The sequence below is a fragment of the Terrapene carolina genome, unplaced genomic scaffold, assembly GCF_002925995.2.
Source record: "Terrapene carolina triunguis isolate 2854851 unplaced genomic scaffold, T_m_triunguis-2.0 Scaffold58, whole genome shotgun sequence".
In the NCBI taxonomy this organism is placed as follows: domain Eukaryota; kingdom Metazoa; phylum Chordata; order Testudines; family Emydidae; genus Terrapene; species Terrapene triunguis.
Window position 1 is genome coordinate 59,874,456 of NW_020664409.1, and position 20,098 is coordinate 59,894,553.

A 20,098-nucleotide genomic window follows, 5' to 3' on the forward strand; every position below is an offset into this window, starting at 1 on the left:
CACTAGTATAAAGAAGAGCAGCCCAGCTCATTCTGGGCTGACTGCCGGGGAAGAAGGATGCTCAGTGGAGGCTCCAGCCGAGGAGCCACTTCCCGTAGGAACCAGAGAGCCTGAGGCCCAGACCGGAGACCAGTTGCCCACAGCCAGTCAATAGGAGTCAGAGTCCCAACAAGCTACCTGCGCCAAGGAACTTAGAGACCCCAACAACAAATGGACCCCAGCTTCAGGACTCACGGCAGGAAGAGGCTCGGGGGGTTGGAGAGAGTGGTACCTCGCACCCGAGGAAGGTCAGTGTCTTGCAGTAGGATCCTCACTGACTGGGTGGTGACCATGCTCACTACTGACAAGGCCCTGGGCCGGGACCCAGTGGAGATGGAGGGGCTGGGTCCCCCTACTCCCCCCTCCGCCACCATCCACCCCAGGTGGCAGCCCACTTCTCTGACTCTGGCCCCTAGACCACACAGCCCTGACCCCAAGGGCAGCTGTACTGACTCTGGCCACTAGGCCGCATGGCCCTGACCCCGAAGGGCAGCTGAACTGACTCTGACCCCTAGGCCGCACAACCCTGAATTCAAGGGCCACGGTACTGAGGCTGGCCACTAGGCCTCACTGCCTTGAACCCAAAGACCATCCTTTTGAATCTGACCGTTGTGCCTTATCGTGATGAGGCCTGAAACAGTTGGGCAGACCGTTACCGTGGTGTCAGCACACCCATCATCCACTTCAACAGGAGACGGGACGTGCATACACTGCCACACCCTGACACATGGTACTGTCCACCCAAACAGTGCATGGTTTTCCCCCAAAAATTTGCCAACCGCAACATTAATTATAGTCCTGTCTTTAAAGAATGGAAAAAAACAGAACACACACACAAGGAACATAAAATGCATAAACCAGTTTATAAACCTCCATGAAACAATGAAGGCAAAAGGCTGAGATTTCTCTTTACTGCCCAGCAGGAAGCAATAGACAAAACCCTTGCTAAGCAGCAGCTCATAGGGCAGGGGTAGTCAATCGGTGGACTGAGGGCCAAATCCAGACTACCAGATGCTTTCAAACGGACCCTGAAATCTTTTTATTTACTTATCATTATTTTTTTTATTATTATTTTCTCTGGAGTCTGGACCGTGACTATACCTTGACCAAGAAATTTGGACCTTGACAAAAAATAATTGACTACCCATGTCATAGGGTGACTAACGACTGTACTCACCTTTAAAACCTGCTCAGTAACAGACCCACACAAGTCCTAAAATAGCAGCAAGTTGCTGCAGTGGGGGCATGCTATAATCCCTCTGGCCTCTGAACAGCCCTGGAAAGCACATACCAGCTACTGGGCTAGAGTAGAATTCTTCTACTATAGGGTATTGATACTTTAAGGCATTTTTAAAAATCAATTCTTTAATACACAGAAACTACTTTACATGGCTTCTGGAAGTTCTTTGAGAACAAATACTAGCTTTACTTTATCAGGCAGAGTAAGTGAAATTATGTGATTGTGTAATTCCCCATTAGCCAAACTGCTAGGACCAAATTCTGCTCTGATCCACCCATACAACCACACTGACATCACAGGGCAGAACCTGGCCCCTAAGTTACATTACAAATTCTCCCCATTCTCCAAATATTATGTAATTCTGAAAAACTGTTCACATGAAACATTAAACACCTTTAACCATTTGCTCATCTATGTAACAGAGCACAGCTTTAATATTTACTAAAGCTTTGTCAGATGAAGAAAATGCTGAGCATTCTACAGCCATCATATGATAAAGATAATGAAAGCTTTAATGTATGACTGGAATAATACAAAATATTCTTAAGAACAATCTCATTAGAAACACCAGATCCTGCAGGTTATCACAAATTGGTTAGTCATTTTACTGAAATATAAGACCTCTTTTTAAAACAATATATAGGTTAAGCCTCAATTCTAGCCAAGAATGTCAACATTTACATTTAATGACACTAAATAACACACAGAAAAATTGGTATGTTTTTGAGAGATTAATTCCTGTGATTTTGAAAATATTCCCAATATATATATTTTTAAATTACATGTTGTTCCTTCTTGGTAGGTGGGCAAGAAACGATCCTTTTATAATTAATGGAAACAACATTAATAGTAATAACATCCTTCAGAATATTCTCGTGCAAATGGCACAGTAGAGTTTCCCTGTATCAGACATTCCCATCTTCATGTCTTCTTATCTGACACCACTTATGGCTGGAACAACCTCCTGATTAACACCTCCAAAGCACCGTCACTCTTCACCTTCAAAAATCTTCCAAACCCCCAACTACTGTGTGACTCATTACCCATCTCCCTATATGTTAGTGTACTGATTTAAATGACTGTCACAGGGTAAATGGCCCCTATATTTGAAGTTGGAGCCAGCACCAGTGTGCCACAGCAGGTGCTCCCACTTGGCCAATTAAGAGGGAGGTGCAGCACCTAGGTGCTATAAAGGACCAGAGAGACCCAGTGAGGAGGACTCCCAGAGAGTCAGAGCAAACTGGTTCAAGTCAGGAAGGGCAGGTGAGACCAGGGGACTGGAGGAGTCCCAGAAGAAAGCTGAAGGTAGTTTCTGGGACAAGGCAAGAGAACAGCACAAGCAGTTTGCTGGTTGGCATTCCTGAGAGAGGGATGAAGACAGGAGGAGCAGCAGAGGGAGTTGCCTACTGACCCTAAGCCTGAGAGCTGGAACTGAGGGCCAGAAAGGGCTGAAGGCAGGGGAGTATCAGAGGAGCTTACCCACTGACATCTCCAGGGTCAGAGAGCCAGAACCACAAGAGGGTCAGGAGGAGTGAGGGATGCTCCCAGCACAGAGGCTGTGGGGGCTCCCACTGAGAAGAATGAGACTGCACTCCAGTTGGAAGGGCTGAGGTGGCTGTCCTTGGACAAGAGAGGACTGAAAGTCTGGGCATGGTTGAATGCACCAGTATGTGGGGCACTGAGGGATGAAATGTCTTGAGTTTTAATGACTGCTTGCATTGAGGTGAGAACTGGACTACATATTTGGGACTCCTCTTGTGGACTATGATGCTGTAATAAACCAGTCCCAAGGAGGGGTAATACTGAGATAAGAAAGCCAGAAGTGATGTTATTAGGCCACCTGAGAGTGAAAACTGAAGCAGGTGTGCCTGTCATGCCATGACCTGCCACAGGAGGGTGCTCCAGTCAGGCTGCCCTATGAAACCCTACATTGTAGTAGCATGTGGCTGTGGAGTATAAACCCTTTAGTGGCAAGGAACCTGTTATTTGTTTGGCACCATTACTGTAGAGCAACTTGTACCCTTATAGCACTAGATAAATAATACAACCATTAACTATATAAGCAATTGTAGTCTAGGCAACTAGTTATGTGAGTAAAGTTATGCATGTGTTTAAGTATTGACAGGATCAGGGCCTAAATAGGGAACATTAAGCGAAAGAGTCTGGCCCGGAGATAAAATGGGATTTGAGGAAGAGAAAGATGTGGAGACTGAAGTAGAGATAGGAAAAAAAGAAGTGATGGCATTACCAATAACTCTTTGAGAAGGGGACATGTCTTGTGAAGTGTCCTTATGGGAACTTTCATGGTGTCTCAATGTCTTGCAGCATCTCCCAGGATTAGGAGAGAAGGTCTAGGTTGCTTCTCTCTCTCTCCGAGTGTGATTTTTTTTTCTATGTTGAACGTGGCTATCAATTCCAATTTACACCCCATGATGGCAAAGGATAAACAAATAGTCACTACCATCCATTAAAGACTGAAGGACAATGGGCATAGTGTCTACACGTTTGGCCCACATTTATTTGACAGAGCAGCCAATTTAATAATATAAAATGACACCTGAGATTCAGATTCATTTTCAATTTCATTTCCTATTTAGAATTTGCATGCATTTATTTGTAAGAGTAGCGAGTTTGTAATGAATGCTCTCACCCAGCCTTTTTACTTTTAGTTGTTGCTTATTATGTTTATAAAAACACTCAGAAGACAGCAGACAGCTCAATATATAACTGGTCTATTCAGATAAATAACACATACCTCAAAACTGACAGGCATGTTGCGCTTCAAGGCAATTTCAAACACTATGCTGATCTCAGATTTGTTTGCATCTTTTTCTTCTTCCGTTTCTTTTCCTGCCTCTCCATTCTGCATCATATAAAACAAAGTAAGCACATTCAAATGCTTGCTTTCAAGTAGCAGAAATACAATTTCCCCTTTATTCCTCAATGTCTAGAATATATTTCCACCAAAACAATACTGTGTAAACTGCAGTATTTCATAATTTGTTTAACTTTAAAGAGATTTAATATTTATACGTAATTATTTCAAAGTATAAATTACAGACTTATAGTTACTTAGTGGTTTGGTAAAATGTCACATTTATGAAATAACTTAGTCTCTCATACACCTTCCAGAGTGAAACTTCCTTTGATGTTCACCCATTAATTACCGTAACCTGTCTGAAGAGCCATTAAATTTTTTGGCCCCTGCAAGTGTTCCTGACTCCCTGTAAGTCACACCATATTATGACCGGAGTACCACTTTACCCGCCATCCACTTACCTGTAAAATCGACACAAAATGTAGCCATGCTTTATATTAAGGGAACATTTATACATGGATTATACATTAATCCATTTATAAAGGATTAATTAATAAATAAGCAATTTTTACAGACTTTTAAGCTGATTAGAAACACAGTTTATAACAGTCTATAACACACACTATTCATGTCTATAACAAGACTGTTACAGTTCCAGGGCAAGCTGTGTCTTTGACCTCTCTCTCTTCCTATGGACCGTCGTTCAAAGTACCAGGCCCACATCTGTATTTCTCTCAAGGTGGAATTCTCCTCTCAGTGATCCAGCAAGGGCACCATTCTCAGGCTTCCAGCTTTCCAGCCGTCACCTCTCTTGGAGGTGGAGAGGCACGTCCCTCTTCCTTTTGACCAGTATATTTCCAGGCTGCACAGTTCCCTGTCTTCACTGCGTATTTCCCAGCACAGACAGGTTGTCCAAGGTCAACCTGCTTGCTTTCTTTTTAGAGACCGTTGACAGATGTAATTGCTACAGTTATAAGATACCACACATCACTTCCCATGCAAATCTACTTGATTCTTAAGGTAAATAGCACTAAGAGCAGAAGTGAAAGTAAGCCGGTACAGTCCAGTGCGCCGTGCCGGACTGCACCAGCTTCCGCAGTGGGGATTTAAAGGGCTCTGGGTTCCCCGCCGCGGGGAGCCCAGAGCCCTTTAAATCCCACCTGCAGCTCCGGCAGCTGGGCTTGGGCGGGGATTTAAAAGGCCCGGAGCTCCCGTGGCGGCAGGGAGTCCCGAGCCCTTTAAATTCCCCCCGCAGCTCCGGCAGCCGGGCTGGGGCCGGGATTTAAAGGGCCCGGAGCTCCTGCCACTGTGGGGAGCCCTGAGTCCTTTAAATCCCCCCCCAGCTGCCGGAACTGCGGAGGGGATTTAAAGGGTCCGGAGCTCCGCGGTGGCCGGAGCCCCAGGCCCTTTAATTTGTACAGATACAGAACAATGTGGACAGCCCAACAGAAGTTTCAGTTAAGAATCTCAGATTTGTACAACCACAGCTTATCCTTTGGAAGCCTGGATATCCTGAGGGACCTGATAAAATGATGCTGTTATATTCTTGTGACTGGGACATACAGTTTAATTTGAGATCCTATTGCTTTTGTTGGGTAAATAAATAACTTTTCCAGTTTCACATACACAGACCATGAAGAAATGAGCATCTAAACAGAACTACCCACATAATTTATTTCCCATTACTACTTATTAGTATATATACTTGGATGATAGCAGTTTACTTTGTGGGACATCAGAAACTAAATGATGTTAACAAATATGATCGCTGGCAAGTGAAGAATAAGCAACATTTTCCTGTCCTCATTAATGGACATCTTGAATTCAAGGACTCTTCCTGAAAAAATATAATACTAAAAAACAAAAAACAGTATGGAACTAAAAAGTATATCTCAATATTCAGACTTCACAGCTTGGGTTTTTTAAGACAGCATCCAGTCCTTCGGAAAACATAAATGAAGAAGAGAAGGAAAAGGAAAGGCCATATTTTCCTACGATCTTTTAAATCATCTTAAATTATCTTTCTTTTTTAAAAACTCCTAACCATCCTCTTGAACGACTTGAGGTAAATAATATACTCCCTGATCCAGAAAAGGAATGATGGCATAACTAATGAGGGTTAGTAAAATTTTCTCTCACCCACAATGAAGACTATTCAGGTATGGTTTGGGAACAGCAAGAGGAATAAAAGTTGCATAATTGTTCTTTTTGATAAACAGAATTATTTCACACTTAAATGGTAGCTTAAAACAAAAAACTGCAGGTATTTTTAGTTATTTTTTTTTAAATTATTGCTCTGCACAGGATCTCTATAGGTACTGTCAAAAAGGGAGTGCACTGAGGGATTTTGTGTCTTCCAAGTATGTGTGTTCTGGTTCAAGTCACTTGGCAATTTTGTTGTTATAAAGCTTTTCATTTGCAAAGTTACCTGTGAGATGGTTCTAATTATTTATTTATTTTGCTTAAATATTCTTTAAAAATGTGTTGGAATATTTTCATTTCTAAAGCAATGCAAATATTGATCCTTACAAATGCAACACTGAAGAAAGCTAATGAACCACCCAGGGTCTAACAGGCTGAAAACCTAAAACCATCTGACAGCTGTTCGATAGCCTATTTAAAGTGAGTCGGTGATCTCGGTGAGGTTCCTGATGCACAAACATTCACTTCAAAAATTACACATCACCATTTGGCAACCTTGCTTTTATTCTGAAAAATATCAGAATATATTAACAAATTCTTGGGACAGGGACCAGTCTTTTTCATAGTCTGTAGAACACGTTCATGGCACTATATACATTTATTAATAATAATTCATTCTCAGTGAGACCATGGATTAAATAGGTATTGGATGCACTTTTGGGGATGACCACAAAACTTTCTATTTGCTTCTTAACAACTCTTAATCTTTCCATTTTACCTTAGAAGAATTATGCGTTGTCACAACTTAAGTCTATTCAATAGTTTGTTCCTTACCACTTCCTTCAGCAATAGGCATGTGGAGCTAGATAAACTGACTTTTGACAATAATCACCTGCTTTCTATATTGTTCAGCTGCTACCACATTTACTATGGGTATTAGGAAAAGTAACCAGCTAGTGAATTCAACACTATAAAAATTGAAAACTGAAAAATAAGCTGTGAGAGTTAGCTTAACAGAACCATGATACCAGAGTCCTGTCCATTTCTTAGAAGTTTGTGGATTCTAGGAAACCAAGCCCACCATTGAATCCACCCACTAGCTATCTCTCTCTCCAATCACCAATGATTACACCTATTCCCCTTCTCCTCTCAGCTTCTAGACTTTAAAACTTTATTAGTGTTTCATCAGATGTATAACAAGAACCTTCCTATTCTCATCACTTGCTTTTTAACCTATTTTAAAGCAGTTTTCATTCACAGACTGAAATTACATCCTGTTTCTAATATTTTAAAATAATGTAAAATATGTTCTGTGCATGTAAACACTTCTGAGAGATGGCTGCTTGAGAGAGAATTCTGAAAAAAATCCACTGAGCTGTTTTTTTTCTACAACCTTTTAATGACATGAGCATCCAAATGTGGGATTTGAGTACCAAAGTTTGACAATGAGGCTCAGTAAGTTTTTAAAATCACAAACCTGAGGTAATTTTTCTGGGATAGGTTCATTCTGGAGAGCTTGAAGGGCCTTCATTGCAGCATTGTGTCTAGCAGCTTGACGAGTCTTTCCTTCACCAAAAAACTCACTGTTGCCAACAGTCAATTGGACATAAAAAATCTTAGGCACTGGGCAGTGATACCTATGAAGTAATAAACAACAAGTTAATTCCTTGTTATGGGTTAAAACACGCAACACAATTTATGAAAATATGTGAATTTTATTTAAGGTACAGTAGTAACTAAAATAGACAATATGCCTTTTTGGTCACAGTAAAGGATATATGAGCAAAATATATTATGCATTTCTCGGCCAGCCCATGAACAATCCCAGAGGAATGTTGGGAGCGGTAGTTGTTGGGGCTGATGAGAGTTGGAGGCTCCAGTCCAAGGTGTGGTGGGCTACATAAAAGTAGCTCCCTTCCCTCACAAGGGTAAAGAGATATGGAAGAAGCAGGATCATTGGGTCTATCCAATAAGGGCCCTGAAAGGTGCATGGGTAGCTTCAGGTATTAGAGAAGCTATAGAGAGAGCTGGAAGGCTGGAAAAGAAAACTTGGGACGGGAGCATTGATCTACTTATCACGGAGATCACAGAGAAGGTGAAGAAATCTAAGAAGTGAAGGAAGAGGTTGTGGGTAAGGAGGCATGAAGAGGTTGGGATTTGGACAGGGTACTTCTTTTTGGAGCTCAAGATCAGAGCTTCTTGCAGAGGATGGGAAGAAACTCTTCTCATTACCATAGTATCTGAGTGTTTCCCACATACTAAATCTAGAAATAATAAGCACCATCTCTTTCTTCCTTTTCAGCCTGTAGGAGAACTACCTTACTTGGTTCACAGGGTTTGTTTGTGGGTGTATATGGATGTGTTTGAGAAGATACTGCGGGAAAACTAAGATAAAGTAAATAAATGTGTGTGTATATATATATATATATATAGTATCCCAAACTTTCCCACTGTTGTACCTTTATTCACAATGATCCCACACTTCTACATTCAGAGCAGAGAAGGAAAGAGATAGTACAGAGATAGGTGCCAATATAAGAACACAGATAGCTAAACGGATAAATAGATCTGTAGGCTCTACAGGAATGAGGCTAGAGCTAGTGAAAAGCTCTGTTGAGTCTCTGTGATTCAGTACATTAGATGAAGATAATTAAACAGCTCTTAGTCATAATCTCTTTAAGAAAAATGAATTTAAAACTAATGATATGGGTTCTTTTTATACACAATTGTGAATTGCCTCATGCTAGAGACTTGGAGGTCCCTCCTCAGATAATGGATCTTCTTCTAAAACTCTGGACATTCCTTTCATGAAAAAATTAACATATCAGAATTGATTTATGTGCTGAGTATATGATACCTTTAAATAGTTGACTGAGAAGGTGAAATAGTTTGGCCACAACCCAGGCACATCACAACAAAGCTAATTAATTCAAAATCAGGGTGAACTACTTTCTTTTTTTCCTTCTCTTATTTCTCTTAAAATACATAGTAACCTTATATGCATGTGAGAATTATAGCCAATCCTTATTAAGATATGTTCTCCCTTTATTTTTATCTTGGTCTATACTGACTTATGAAGATGATGATTCTATCTATGTGTGTCAAGATTTTTGGATTTCTCTAGAATAATTAAACAAAAGGTTGGTTGAAGTCTCTCTTTGAGGTAGTGGACTGCAAATACAGATGGGTCTGAATCAACACCCAAATCTCAATTTTCCCGAGCTTTGTGGTTAGTTCTAATATACCTATAATGTGCAGAACCAAAACACTAGATCCAAATATGCCCAATGTTTTACATCTCAGGCCCATCTCCAATTGTAGTTACACTTTGGGGAATGCTAATTTATTTTTATTGTTTTCAGAAGGTGCCTGTTTTCTCTGATGCATGATTTACACTTTCATGTAGTGTTGGGACCTATTAGGGTTTAATACTGCTATTGCTCTACTAATATTTTGTCTTATTTTTCTTCATAGATTGTAACTCCCTCACATACTAGCCCAACTAAACTTTTTGGGGAGGGGGGGGCGGAGAGAAGGACCAATGAGATCTGTAATCAATTACTATTAAAATGATCATTCTATATTTTTAAAAAAGAAATGAGATAGGACAAGTAAAAACTTAGACACACAAAAAATACTACAATTGCCTGTTCAATATTACATGAACAATTTTCTATTGTTCAATTTATTTTATTCAGTAGATAATATTGTTTATAGGGAATATTTAAAATAATAATTTGACCTAGCAGAATGTTATGGTGTTAAGAGTTATGAAGTGGCTCTCTGACACAAAACAGTGCATCTTACCTATCCAAAGTGTGCATCTATGAGAATTGCCAATGACCAGTGGAAAAAATAAGGCAATACCCCACAAACCTCCCTCACAGCTGGTATAGTGTTGTCTGCCAGTGGATCTGCCCATGTGATTGCTTTAATGGTGTTTGCATGATGTACAGTTCAACATAAGGCAGGATAAATTCTGCCATTTGCAAAGGGGAACATGCAATTCAGAGCAGTAGTTTCCTGACTCCTCACCCCACTGCTGGGCAATACCCCTTGTCTCCTACACTTCCCTTCAAACAAGGAGTTAGTGTGGCAGGAAAACATACCACACAGCTGCCTTACAGATCATAGTCTCCCATGACCCCTTTTATGCGCAATTAAAATGATTTCACTCTCCTACATGCCACACGACAGTGGGGAGTATATAACCCTTAGTTCACTTTGTAGACTCAGGTCCCACAAAATGCCCTTTTTAAAAAAAAAAAAAAAAGTGTGTGTTTAGGGAGCTATTTATGAGATAATGGAGAAAAGTGATAGTCAGCCTGGGGCTCTAGAGCCTCATGCAGCTCTTTGGCATTGGCAAAGTGATTAACTTTTACATGGTTTTGATTAAGATCCTCTTACTCTGCTTGGTCTCAAGCAGAATGAGCAGAGCACTGATAACATGAACATTGCCAGGAACATGTCAAGCAGCACATAAAGCCCTAAGGAACTGGATTAAAGCTGCCAGGCCTCTGCACAGCCTAGAAAAGGGTGAGTAGAGAGAGAGGAGAAACACTCCAAATTTCCAACAAGCAGGCGAGATGGGGGAAAAGAGAGAACGAGACTAGGGAGGAGGACAAATTGTGTCAGTCACCAACAGTCTTAAAATAATCATGATACAACAGCCTTAAGGTGCGCTGTGATGTTTACATTGTCTTTAACATGTGATGGTGCTATGTTACAAACAGAATCACAAAGCCAGCGGCAGAAAGTAACATTAAAAAGTTGTGCTGAAATATGTTTTGGCTCCCCACTCTGTTCACAAAGAAGTAAGATTCCCTTACACTTCAAGTCTGAATAATCTTGTTACGAAGGACAGAAAAACATCAACTGCCAGTACAATGATTTGGGGTTTTTTGCATCACCACAGTGATAACTAACAGGTGTATATTTTCTGTTCCCAAGCTGTGCTCCATGGAGTACTCCCAGGCACTCCATGGATCTGCTTCTGTCACAGTGGTGAAGCAGTCAGTCTTCAGACAGTAACACTTCCTATTATATTTCAAAAGACAAGGTGGGTGAGGTAATATCTTCTGTTGGCGAGAGAGAGCTCTTCTTCAGGTCTAGGAAATGTACTCAGAGTGTCACAGCTAAATACAAGGTGGAACAGATTGTTTAGCATAAGTAGTTAACACATAGTTTAAGGGACCATTCAAGGTGAAGTGGCCTGTCAACACCTCTCCAGTCACACGAGCGGTGGAGGGTGAAGGAGTCATCACTCTCAAATGAATTCATACAGAAAAACGATAAGAGACAAAAAACCCATATCACCTATGGGTGACCACTTTTCACAATGCAACCGCTCTATACCTGGCCTTTCAGACCTCATCCTCAAAGGAAACCTGCACAACACCCTCAAAAGCTGAGCCTGGGAGCCATGGGCAGCAGGTATCATAGACAGGGGAAGGCTGTGCCTCCCCAAACAGCCTGGCGTGGCTCCGCCCCCAAGTCTCCTCCTGCCTGCTTCCAGTTCCCTTCTTGCTCTTCTGTGGCTGAGAGGCTAGGGGGCAGGCAGGCTGGGGCTGGTGTGCACAAGGCCCGGGGCTGAGACTGCCTCTCCGCCCCTCTGCTGGGACCATGCCACCCGCTCAGCGCGCTGGGGCTAGGGGCGCTCCGCCCACCCGGTGCATTGGGGCTCGGGGTGCACGGGGGGGTCGGCAGCTGCGGGGGAGGAGGGATGTGCTCTGGTCTCAAGCAGGGGAGGAAGGGTGGAAAGGGAGGGGTGGGGCCTCAGCCAGAGGGGGAGGGGCCAGGGGCTAAACTTCCCCCAACAACACGTTCACCCACTGCCCATGCTGGGAGCTTACATTCATAACTTTTCTGGATACTAAAAATCATTGCCTGAATTTGTTCCACTTTGTATTTAGCTGTGACATTCTGTGTATGTCTACTCAACAATTAAACACCTGTGGCCAGGCCATATCAGCTGACTCAGGCTACAGGTCTCAGGCTGCAGGGCTGTAAGGCTGTGGTGTAGACATTCAGGCTCAGGCTGGAGCCTGAGCTCCTGGACCCCGTGAGGTAGGAGGTTCCCAGGGCTCGGGCTGGAGCCCAAGCCCAACTGTCTACAGCACAATTGTACAGTCCCGTAGCCCGAGCCCCACAAGTCCGGGTCAGCTGATATGAGCCAGCCACGGACGTTTAATTGCTGTGTAGACATACCCTCTGAGTACATTTCCCAGACCTGAAGAAGAGCTCTGTATAAGCTTGAAAACTTGTCTCTCTCACAAACAGAAGTTGGTCCAGTAAAAGATATTACTTCACCCACCTTGTCTCTCTAAAACCATGAGACCAAAACTACACATCTCTACAGCAACACCTCATATTAGACTTCAAATCCAGATTTTTGGGGTTTCTGGAGGCTTTTTCAACTAGCTAAACTTAAAAGAATAAGCACCTATCTGTAGTCTGCATGGCTGCTTCTTATTTCCCTTCATCAAGTTTTTCTTTCATGAAAATTCAACCCTAATCAGATTTCCAGACAACACAGTGTATGAGACAGAACTAAATTACAAAGTGACCTGCAGAGAACATCGGGGGCTTCCGATAATACTGGGAGATTCAGCACTGAAAACAAGTTCTATATGCACTGAGAAGACATAAATACAATAGCAACAGAATGAAAGGACTTCACAAGCAGCCACATACTGAATCAAGTTATTTTCATCTTTGTCTCCTTGATGCTGTCCTAATATTACCTTTATGAATAATTAAGAACCAAAAGGAATGTGCTTATGGTACAAGGAAATGAGAGGTTTGGAATCCATGAGACAATGTCTAGTTTAAGTGGACTGCAACCTAAAAACATTTGACTACTACAGTTCTAATAAATTTGGTAAGTCCTACCAGCCCATCAGGGCAGGAAACTGCAGATAATATATTGCAAAGCAGTTTTTCGTTATTTCCTGTAAATTTAATAGAATCAGAAAGGCCCTCCCCAGAAGAGGACGCTACTTTGTAGCTGACTCCACTGGTATCACCTAAGAATGGACAATCTGAAATTGGAAATTTGCTCCTTAACTGTGACCTTGTATGCCAAGTTTCAGCAATGTACAAATGTTTACAGCTAGTTATAAACCCTGAAAATAGGGGTTCATAACAGAAATGCTGACAGACTCTTAACTAGGTTGGTGTGAGCAGGCGCCACTATAATTAAATAAATCACCAAGGTCTGTGGACAATTACAAAACTCATTTTGGTTTGCCACAGAGACAAACAAAATTTCTGTTCATTATAATTTTACTGGAATATGATGTCATAACATATAAGCATACTGAAACAATCTGGTGCTCTTCTGGCCAAAATATTAATTGCATACTAAAGAACCCTTGGGGCCTCTTCCTTTTTGGCCATCAAATCCATATACACAAAAACAAATAAAGTATTACTATATGTTGATATTACAGTATAATACATTTTGCATTTCCTGTATTTTTGTGGATTTCCAATGGCATAAATGTTTCAGAAATGGTAAATTTCTTTACATTAGCATTGGAAAAAATAAGTGCAATCTGAAGCTCAATGAGATTGGAAAGTCTGCTTAGATTTATTCCCCATTTGACTAAGCAGTGATCCCTGCAATATTTTTTCTTCCACTTTTCCAACTCCTTTTAAAAACTACTTATGTATGTATTCTTACTGCTTCCCTTAATCATTCATCCTATTGTAACTGTGTAAATAACTTCTGCCAACACTGTCCAACTCTTACTTAGGTTCCTTGTTCTTGTATTTCACGTCCTTGTTCTTGCATCTGTCCTCTCTATACCCATCAAAAATATATATGGCTCAATGATGTTCTCTCAATATTAATGGCTAATATATTCTCCTCCTATGTAAAGAGAAAGAAATAAGCCCTATTACTACTCAGCTCCAGAAGAGCAGAGGTAAGTGGCATACTCTTCCCCATTCCATATGGCTAGATACAGAAACAAAGGATAGTGGCCAGCAGGTAGGGCCACTGAAACATGTGAAGATCCAGAAACCTATAGGAAATCAATTCTGCAGATCTGAGCTGCCCATTGCCAGGGCCTTTCCCTCCAGGCTTCTCTCTAGCCTCTCCTTCCCTGTGTCCACATAGCCAAGCTGGTAGCCATGCTGATATTCGCTGCCCAGCCTACTGTTACATTCTGTAACCCTTACAAATGCGAGAATAGTGCCATAGAGAATTCAGGGGAGTCAGAGCAGCATTAACTGTACAGAATTTTTTCTCCATAACATTTGAAGTTCCTCTGGGGAGCAAGTTGCTTAGTGCAGCTGTTCTGTGGCCATGCCCCATTTTTCTAAGCAACCCATTAGCCACATGGATCTCTTGCAGATGTGAGTGAAGAAGGATAACATCCAGTGTAGCCACATTCCTCTCTTCATAGCCCTCCTTATGGTTATTTCCACAGGTTTACTCCCACACATGGGAGCAAAGGGGCCCTCTTTTCCAAATACAGACCTATTCTGTTTAACGTCATTAGAGAATTAAAATCCACTAACTCTGGCATCCTCTTCTGGATGATCTATTTCTACAATATCATTTTTACAGTAAAGCAAGGAAGACACTGCACTATATTCCACATATAGCCTTGCTCATCCATTACTGAGTGGAAAGGTAATTCTCTGAAATTCACATTCAATAGTTTTGTTTATACAGCACAGAACTGTTTTCTCTTTTCCTAATGTTGATTTCCCCTACACCACATATACAGAATTACAGAACTATATGAATCATCTCTACTCATCCCAGATTACTCTCACCTTTCAAGGCCAGACTGAAAATTAAAACTTTAAGAATTTATAATCACCACTGTGTTATCAATTCTGTTTTTTTCCCCTAGTTCTTCTACCATAACCAGCCTGTGAAATCTGTATTTTGATCTGATCCTGGGAAACCCACAAGTAACAGAATACCTATGCCAAAAGTTAAAAACAATAATTGTGATGCCCAAGTATGTGAACATATAGAGACTTAAAGTTACCTTCATTAAGGAAGCTTTCAAAATAGACAGAAAAAACAACATAAGACCCTTCAAATTTTCAGAAGCTTTGAAAAAAGTCACCTGAGTATGCAGAAATTATTAAGGAAACACTAAGTATTTTTTAAATCAAATTCTGCACAGAATATGCATTTTAAAAACTGTCCTCAAATATTTGTTATCCACAGTTTAAGTACCCACTTGACTTGACTCTGTGTCTCAGCTTTTCAGAAACTGGCTTCCGGTTTTCCAGTCACAATTCTGCACTTTCAAAAAATCTGCACCCATATTCCTATGTTCGCAGTGAACTGGAGGTTCAAATATTAGCTTTTAGGCATCTAATTAAATCCATCATTTGCACTCACAAATCTGGGAGACAATTAATAGGGGCAAATCAGGTAATTTGACATCTAACGACCAATACTTGGTGTCTGCTTTTAACTGTGTGCACAAAACTGTGGGCAGAGGCCAGAACCTCAGCTGGTGTATACAGGTGTAATTCCACTTACTGCAGTACAGCTAAACTGATTTACAACAGCTGAGGATCTGGCTGATATTTTTGGTGGGCACAATCTGCACTTACTAAAAGGAAAAAGGCTGAAAATCTATGTCCCTCTACTATGAATTGTGTTAAAAGCAAACCAATTTTCTGAAAATTAGATAAGTATTTAATTGCTATATCAGAATGTAATGAATATATAAAAACTAGAGAATTATTATTTAATTTATATCACACTTTTCCAATGAGGAAAAGCTAAGGAATAAACAAATGAGGATTATTTAGTGGGGAATCATAGAATATCAGGGTTGGAAGGGACCTCAGGTCATCATCTAGTCCAACCCCCTGCTCAAAGCAGGGCCAATCCCCAGACAGATTTTGTCCCCAGATCCCTAAGTGGTCCCCCCAGATTGAACTCACAACCCTGGGTTTAGCAGGCCAATGCTCAAACCACTGAGCTATTCCTCCCGCAATCTTTCAAGTGATGTTGGTAACAAATAGACAACAACATTATCATGCACATATAACAAATTGTGTGATACAGACATTGGACTGAAATGGAATTTTAATACTGCATATTGCCATTCATCATTTCTCTGGTAGCAAAGATAAAACATTTACATAGGCAATGAGCAAAGGCCAACTGGCTCATCAGAGCTATCACCAGGACCAACAGAAAATCATGGACAGTAAGAGTCGAATACTTTAAAAAACACACATTACGTTAATGGGTAATACAATGTTCATGTTGTGCCAGTTTCCTTGCACTGGCTATTCACTGTTGAAATGCATATTAAGTCCAGAACCCCTGCCCTCCATCTCCCTCCAGAAGCTGATTCAGCACATTGAAACTGAATGCATGCCTAACTCAGAAACGGCACTTTTCAAAGTGGCAGTAAAGGCTCCATGCCAGCCTGGATACTATTTAAAAAACACAGAAAAATAGAGCAAGCAGGAGGGGATGGAGGAGATGAAAAAGTAACGAGATGAAGTAAAAAGGAAGCGAACAAGGGAAAACAACAAATTATGAATGAGAGCTTCTGATGCACTGATGAAAGAGTGGCATGTAAGCAAAAAACTTCAAACAAAATATAGGCATTCCCTATTTAAAAGTTACCTATCCTCCCAGATTCTCCTTGTCAAACTTGGTTTTATTCTAATAGTTGATTGGGAATCTTCCTGTTTTATGTCCCAACACCTACATGTCACTTCTGAGTTTCCTTCAAACTTGTTAAATATTTTTCTCCTTACTTTCTCTTTTATGCTTGTCTCAGTGCAAGCTTCAGCTGCTTTTTCTGAGAAGGCTCCACCTGCACTAAAATTATAACCGAGGCAGGGGAACACGGACAATAGAATTGTCCCCTCACTCAGTTACAAATAGTTAAAAGTTGTAAGTGTGTCCCCATAACAAGGCTAATACCATGGACATTCCCAGGCAGGAATCCCCACTACCCACATCACAGATATTAAGGATAGCTGCTCTGTCTCTCCTGCCATGTAGAGAAAAGACCCAATAGCTAGGGAAGGAGGCAACACATCTTTACAGTCCCAACACCCAAAACGATTTAGGAAGGATAGGGAAGGATACTTGTGCTGAGAGAAGGTGTATGTGTCCAGATGTGTTGATGTGTCCAGATGTGAATGGAGGCAAGGGTCCCGGGGGGGGGGGGGGGAGAGACAGTCAGGAAGGAGAAGGGGTTGGATGGGGTGGTGGGAGGCAGTCAGGGGCAGGGGTTCCAGGGGCAGTCAGGGGACAGAGAGAAGGGGTGGTTGGATGGGGCAGGGGCAGAGGCCCCGGGGGGCCATCAGGAATAAGAGGAGGGGTTGGATGGAGCGGCAAGGGGCAGTCAGGGGACAGGGAAGGGGGGTGGATTGGGCAGGAGTCCCGGGGGGTGGGCCATGACCCCCTCGTGGGGTGAGGAGGGAACCGGTTGTTAGGATTTTGGCAGCTCATCACTGCTTATATCCCTTTAGAAAAAAATGGAAAAATCTGAAAAGAGAATCATTTGTCTCATCAAGGCATCCCACTGATTCAGTGGAAGTGATGAAGATTCCTGTGTACTGAGATATAGAATGTGGATGCAACCAAAAGATGCAGCCATTCTCATTTCTTTCACGACCCCAAACAAGGCATAAAAAAGCCCTATAGCTGTCAATAAGTCAAATTCTTTAAAAACAATAAAACTACAAAGCACTATGCCACAAAAAGCAAATAATGCAGTTCATCATCATGCAAAAGACAGAATTCCACAGTTCTTATTAAATCATAATAAGCAACACATTTATATTTTATCATAATGTGTCTGAATTGGCCGGTAGATGGAAGATTGTGTTCCATTGTCACATCTCTTACACAAGCCAGAATGGTTTTTTAAAAGCATACTTTGAAGACTAATTTGCAAACTGTCAAATCTAATCATAGGTCAAAGTCAATTAGCTGCCTGAAATATTTAGTAATAAACAGCAAATGGTTATTTTCTAAACGGATGCCAACATCCTTGAGAAATTCTCCTAGGAGTTCCACAGGTACAAAATTGGCAAACTTCACGCATTAAACTATAGGAAAGTAAATAGAAAGAGTGATCGCTAACATAGTGATTATGACAAAAAGCAAGAAAAGACAGGAAATCAGATGCTCTTCATAAAAAAATAAAATAAAAAAGAAGCAGAAAAGGAGTTTTGCTATTTGCTTCAATGGGACCAGATACAGAAGCCAAAATTAAACATTCAGTTTTTTGTCTTTTTTTTTAAATTTGTATTAATGTCTTGTCACCGGATCTGATCAGCAATAACTTTCTCAGACAAATCTTCCATTGGCTTCAGTGGGAACCTTCCCACTGTAAGGACTTCGGAAATGGTACCATACTGTATTAAAAGCGTTCAGAAACAATGCAAGCAGAGCACTGTAAAGTTCATCTCCACCTCCAGTCCTTACTTAAGTATGGAAAAACGTTTCCTTCACTTACAAACTGATGTTCTGCAAAAGACTCCCACTATCTGGAATAAAGGGTTGCTCCTCCATGGCTGCTGATTCAGGTTGCTCATCCAATCAGGACCCAGCCTCACTGCAGCAGCACCTGCCTTCCTCCACCAATTACTGTATTTCCATTACATTACAATTTCTGAACTATAATCTGATGTAGCAGAACTATATTACACAGGGGGTATCTCTAGTTAGGGTAAGCCCTTTGCAGAACATCTTTCTGCCAAGGTTTGCCACACCCACCTGGGGAAGTAGCAGGCTCCTGTTTTCATCAATAACTAAAGAAATCACAGACCCCAAGGGTGCAAGTGAATTAATAAAGCCACGCCTCATGGTCGAAGATCATAGAATCATAGAGTTAGAAGGGACCGCAAGGGTCATCTAGTCTAACCCCCAGCCAAGATCCAGGATTTGTTGTGTCTAAACTGTCCAAGACAGATGACTATCCAGCCTCTTTTTGAAAACCTCCAGTGAAGGAGCTTTCATAACCTCCCTAGGCAGTCTGTTCCATTGTCCTTACAGTTAGGAACTTTTTCCTGAGATTTAAAGATGACTGAATTCACATTACAGCATCTAAATGAAATATATATATCCACCTGGTGAGGCCTGGTGAATATGAGGATAGTCTGCCACATATCAACCTGCCAAAACTTTCTACATTGGCGGACTCCCTCTCAGCCCAAGAAGTTGCCATACCTTCAAGAGAATAAGCCTTAATTCCCCACAGGACAAGGAAGGCCCTTTGTTTTGTAGGCTTCTCCAGTACAAGAGCAGATACTGTATCCTGTTCTGGTCACACTATCTCAAAAAAGGTATCACAGAAACAGAAAAGTAATGAAAATTATCAGTGCATGGGAAGTCTTCCATATGAAGAGAGGATATTGGACCAGGTTAACTACTGGTCTGATCCAGTATGGCAGTTCCTAACTCAGCATTGCACATAAAACTGAAATATCCAGCCAAGCATCAAGTTTCCTTTTATACTTACCAGAAAAATGAATTTCAGGAACAATTCTGAATCTTGGTCTATGCAGGGCCGGCTCCAGCTTTTTTGCCGCCCCAAGTGGCGAAGAGGGAAAAAAAAAAAAAAAAAAAAAAAAAAAGCTGCGATCGGTGGCACTTCGGCAGCTGCTCTACCGCTCCGCTTCATTCTTCGGCGGCAATTCGGCGACCGGTCCTTCCCTCCAAGAGGGACTGAGGACCCGCCGCCGAAGACCCGGACATGCCGCCCCAAGCACCAGCTTGCTGCGCTGGTGCCTGGAGCCAGCCCTAGGTCTATGGGTAGGTCACAGTTACGAGGAAGTGGATCAATGATAATTCATTTCCTCCAAAATCAAACAACAAAACCAATTATTCAGCATTAAAACACAGA

General features: G+C 41.5%; 1 protein-coding gene across 6 annotated transcripts in view; it reads right to left on the reverse strand.

Moving 5' to 3' along the window:
- Nucleotides 1–20,098, reverse strand: part of STAU2 (staufen double-stranded RNA binding protein 2) — a 198,423-nt gene that overhangs the window by 152,186 nt on the left and 26,139 nt on the right. For all 6 annotated transcript variants that reach the window (XM_026662620.2, XM_026662615.2, XM_026662627.2 and 3 more), the window contains 2 exons: nucleotides 7,717–7,876; nucleotides 4,035–4,142 (listed from right to left, as the gene is read on the reverse strand). In XM_026662620.2, the coding sequence (XP_026518405.1) occupies nucleotides 4,035–4,142; nucleotides 7,717–7,876 (268 nt within the window). The remainder of the gene's footprint in view (nucleotides 1–4,034; nucleotides 4,143–7,716; nucleotides 7,877–20,098) is intronic.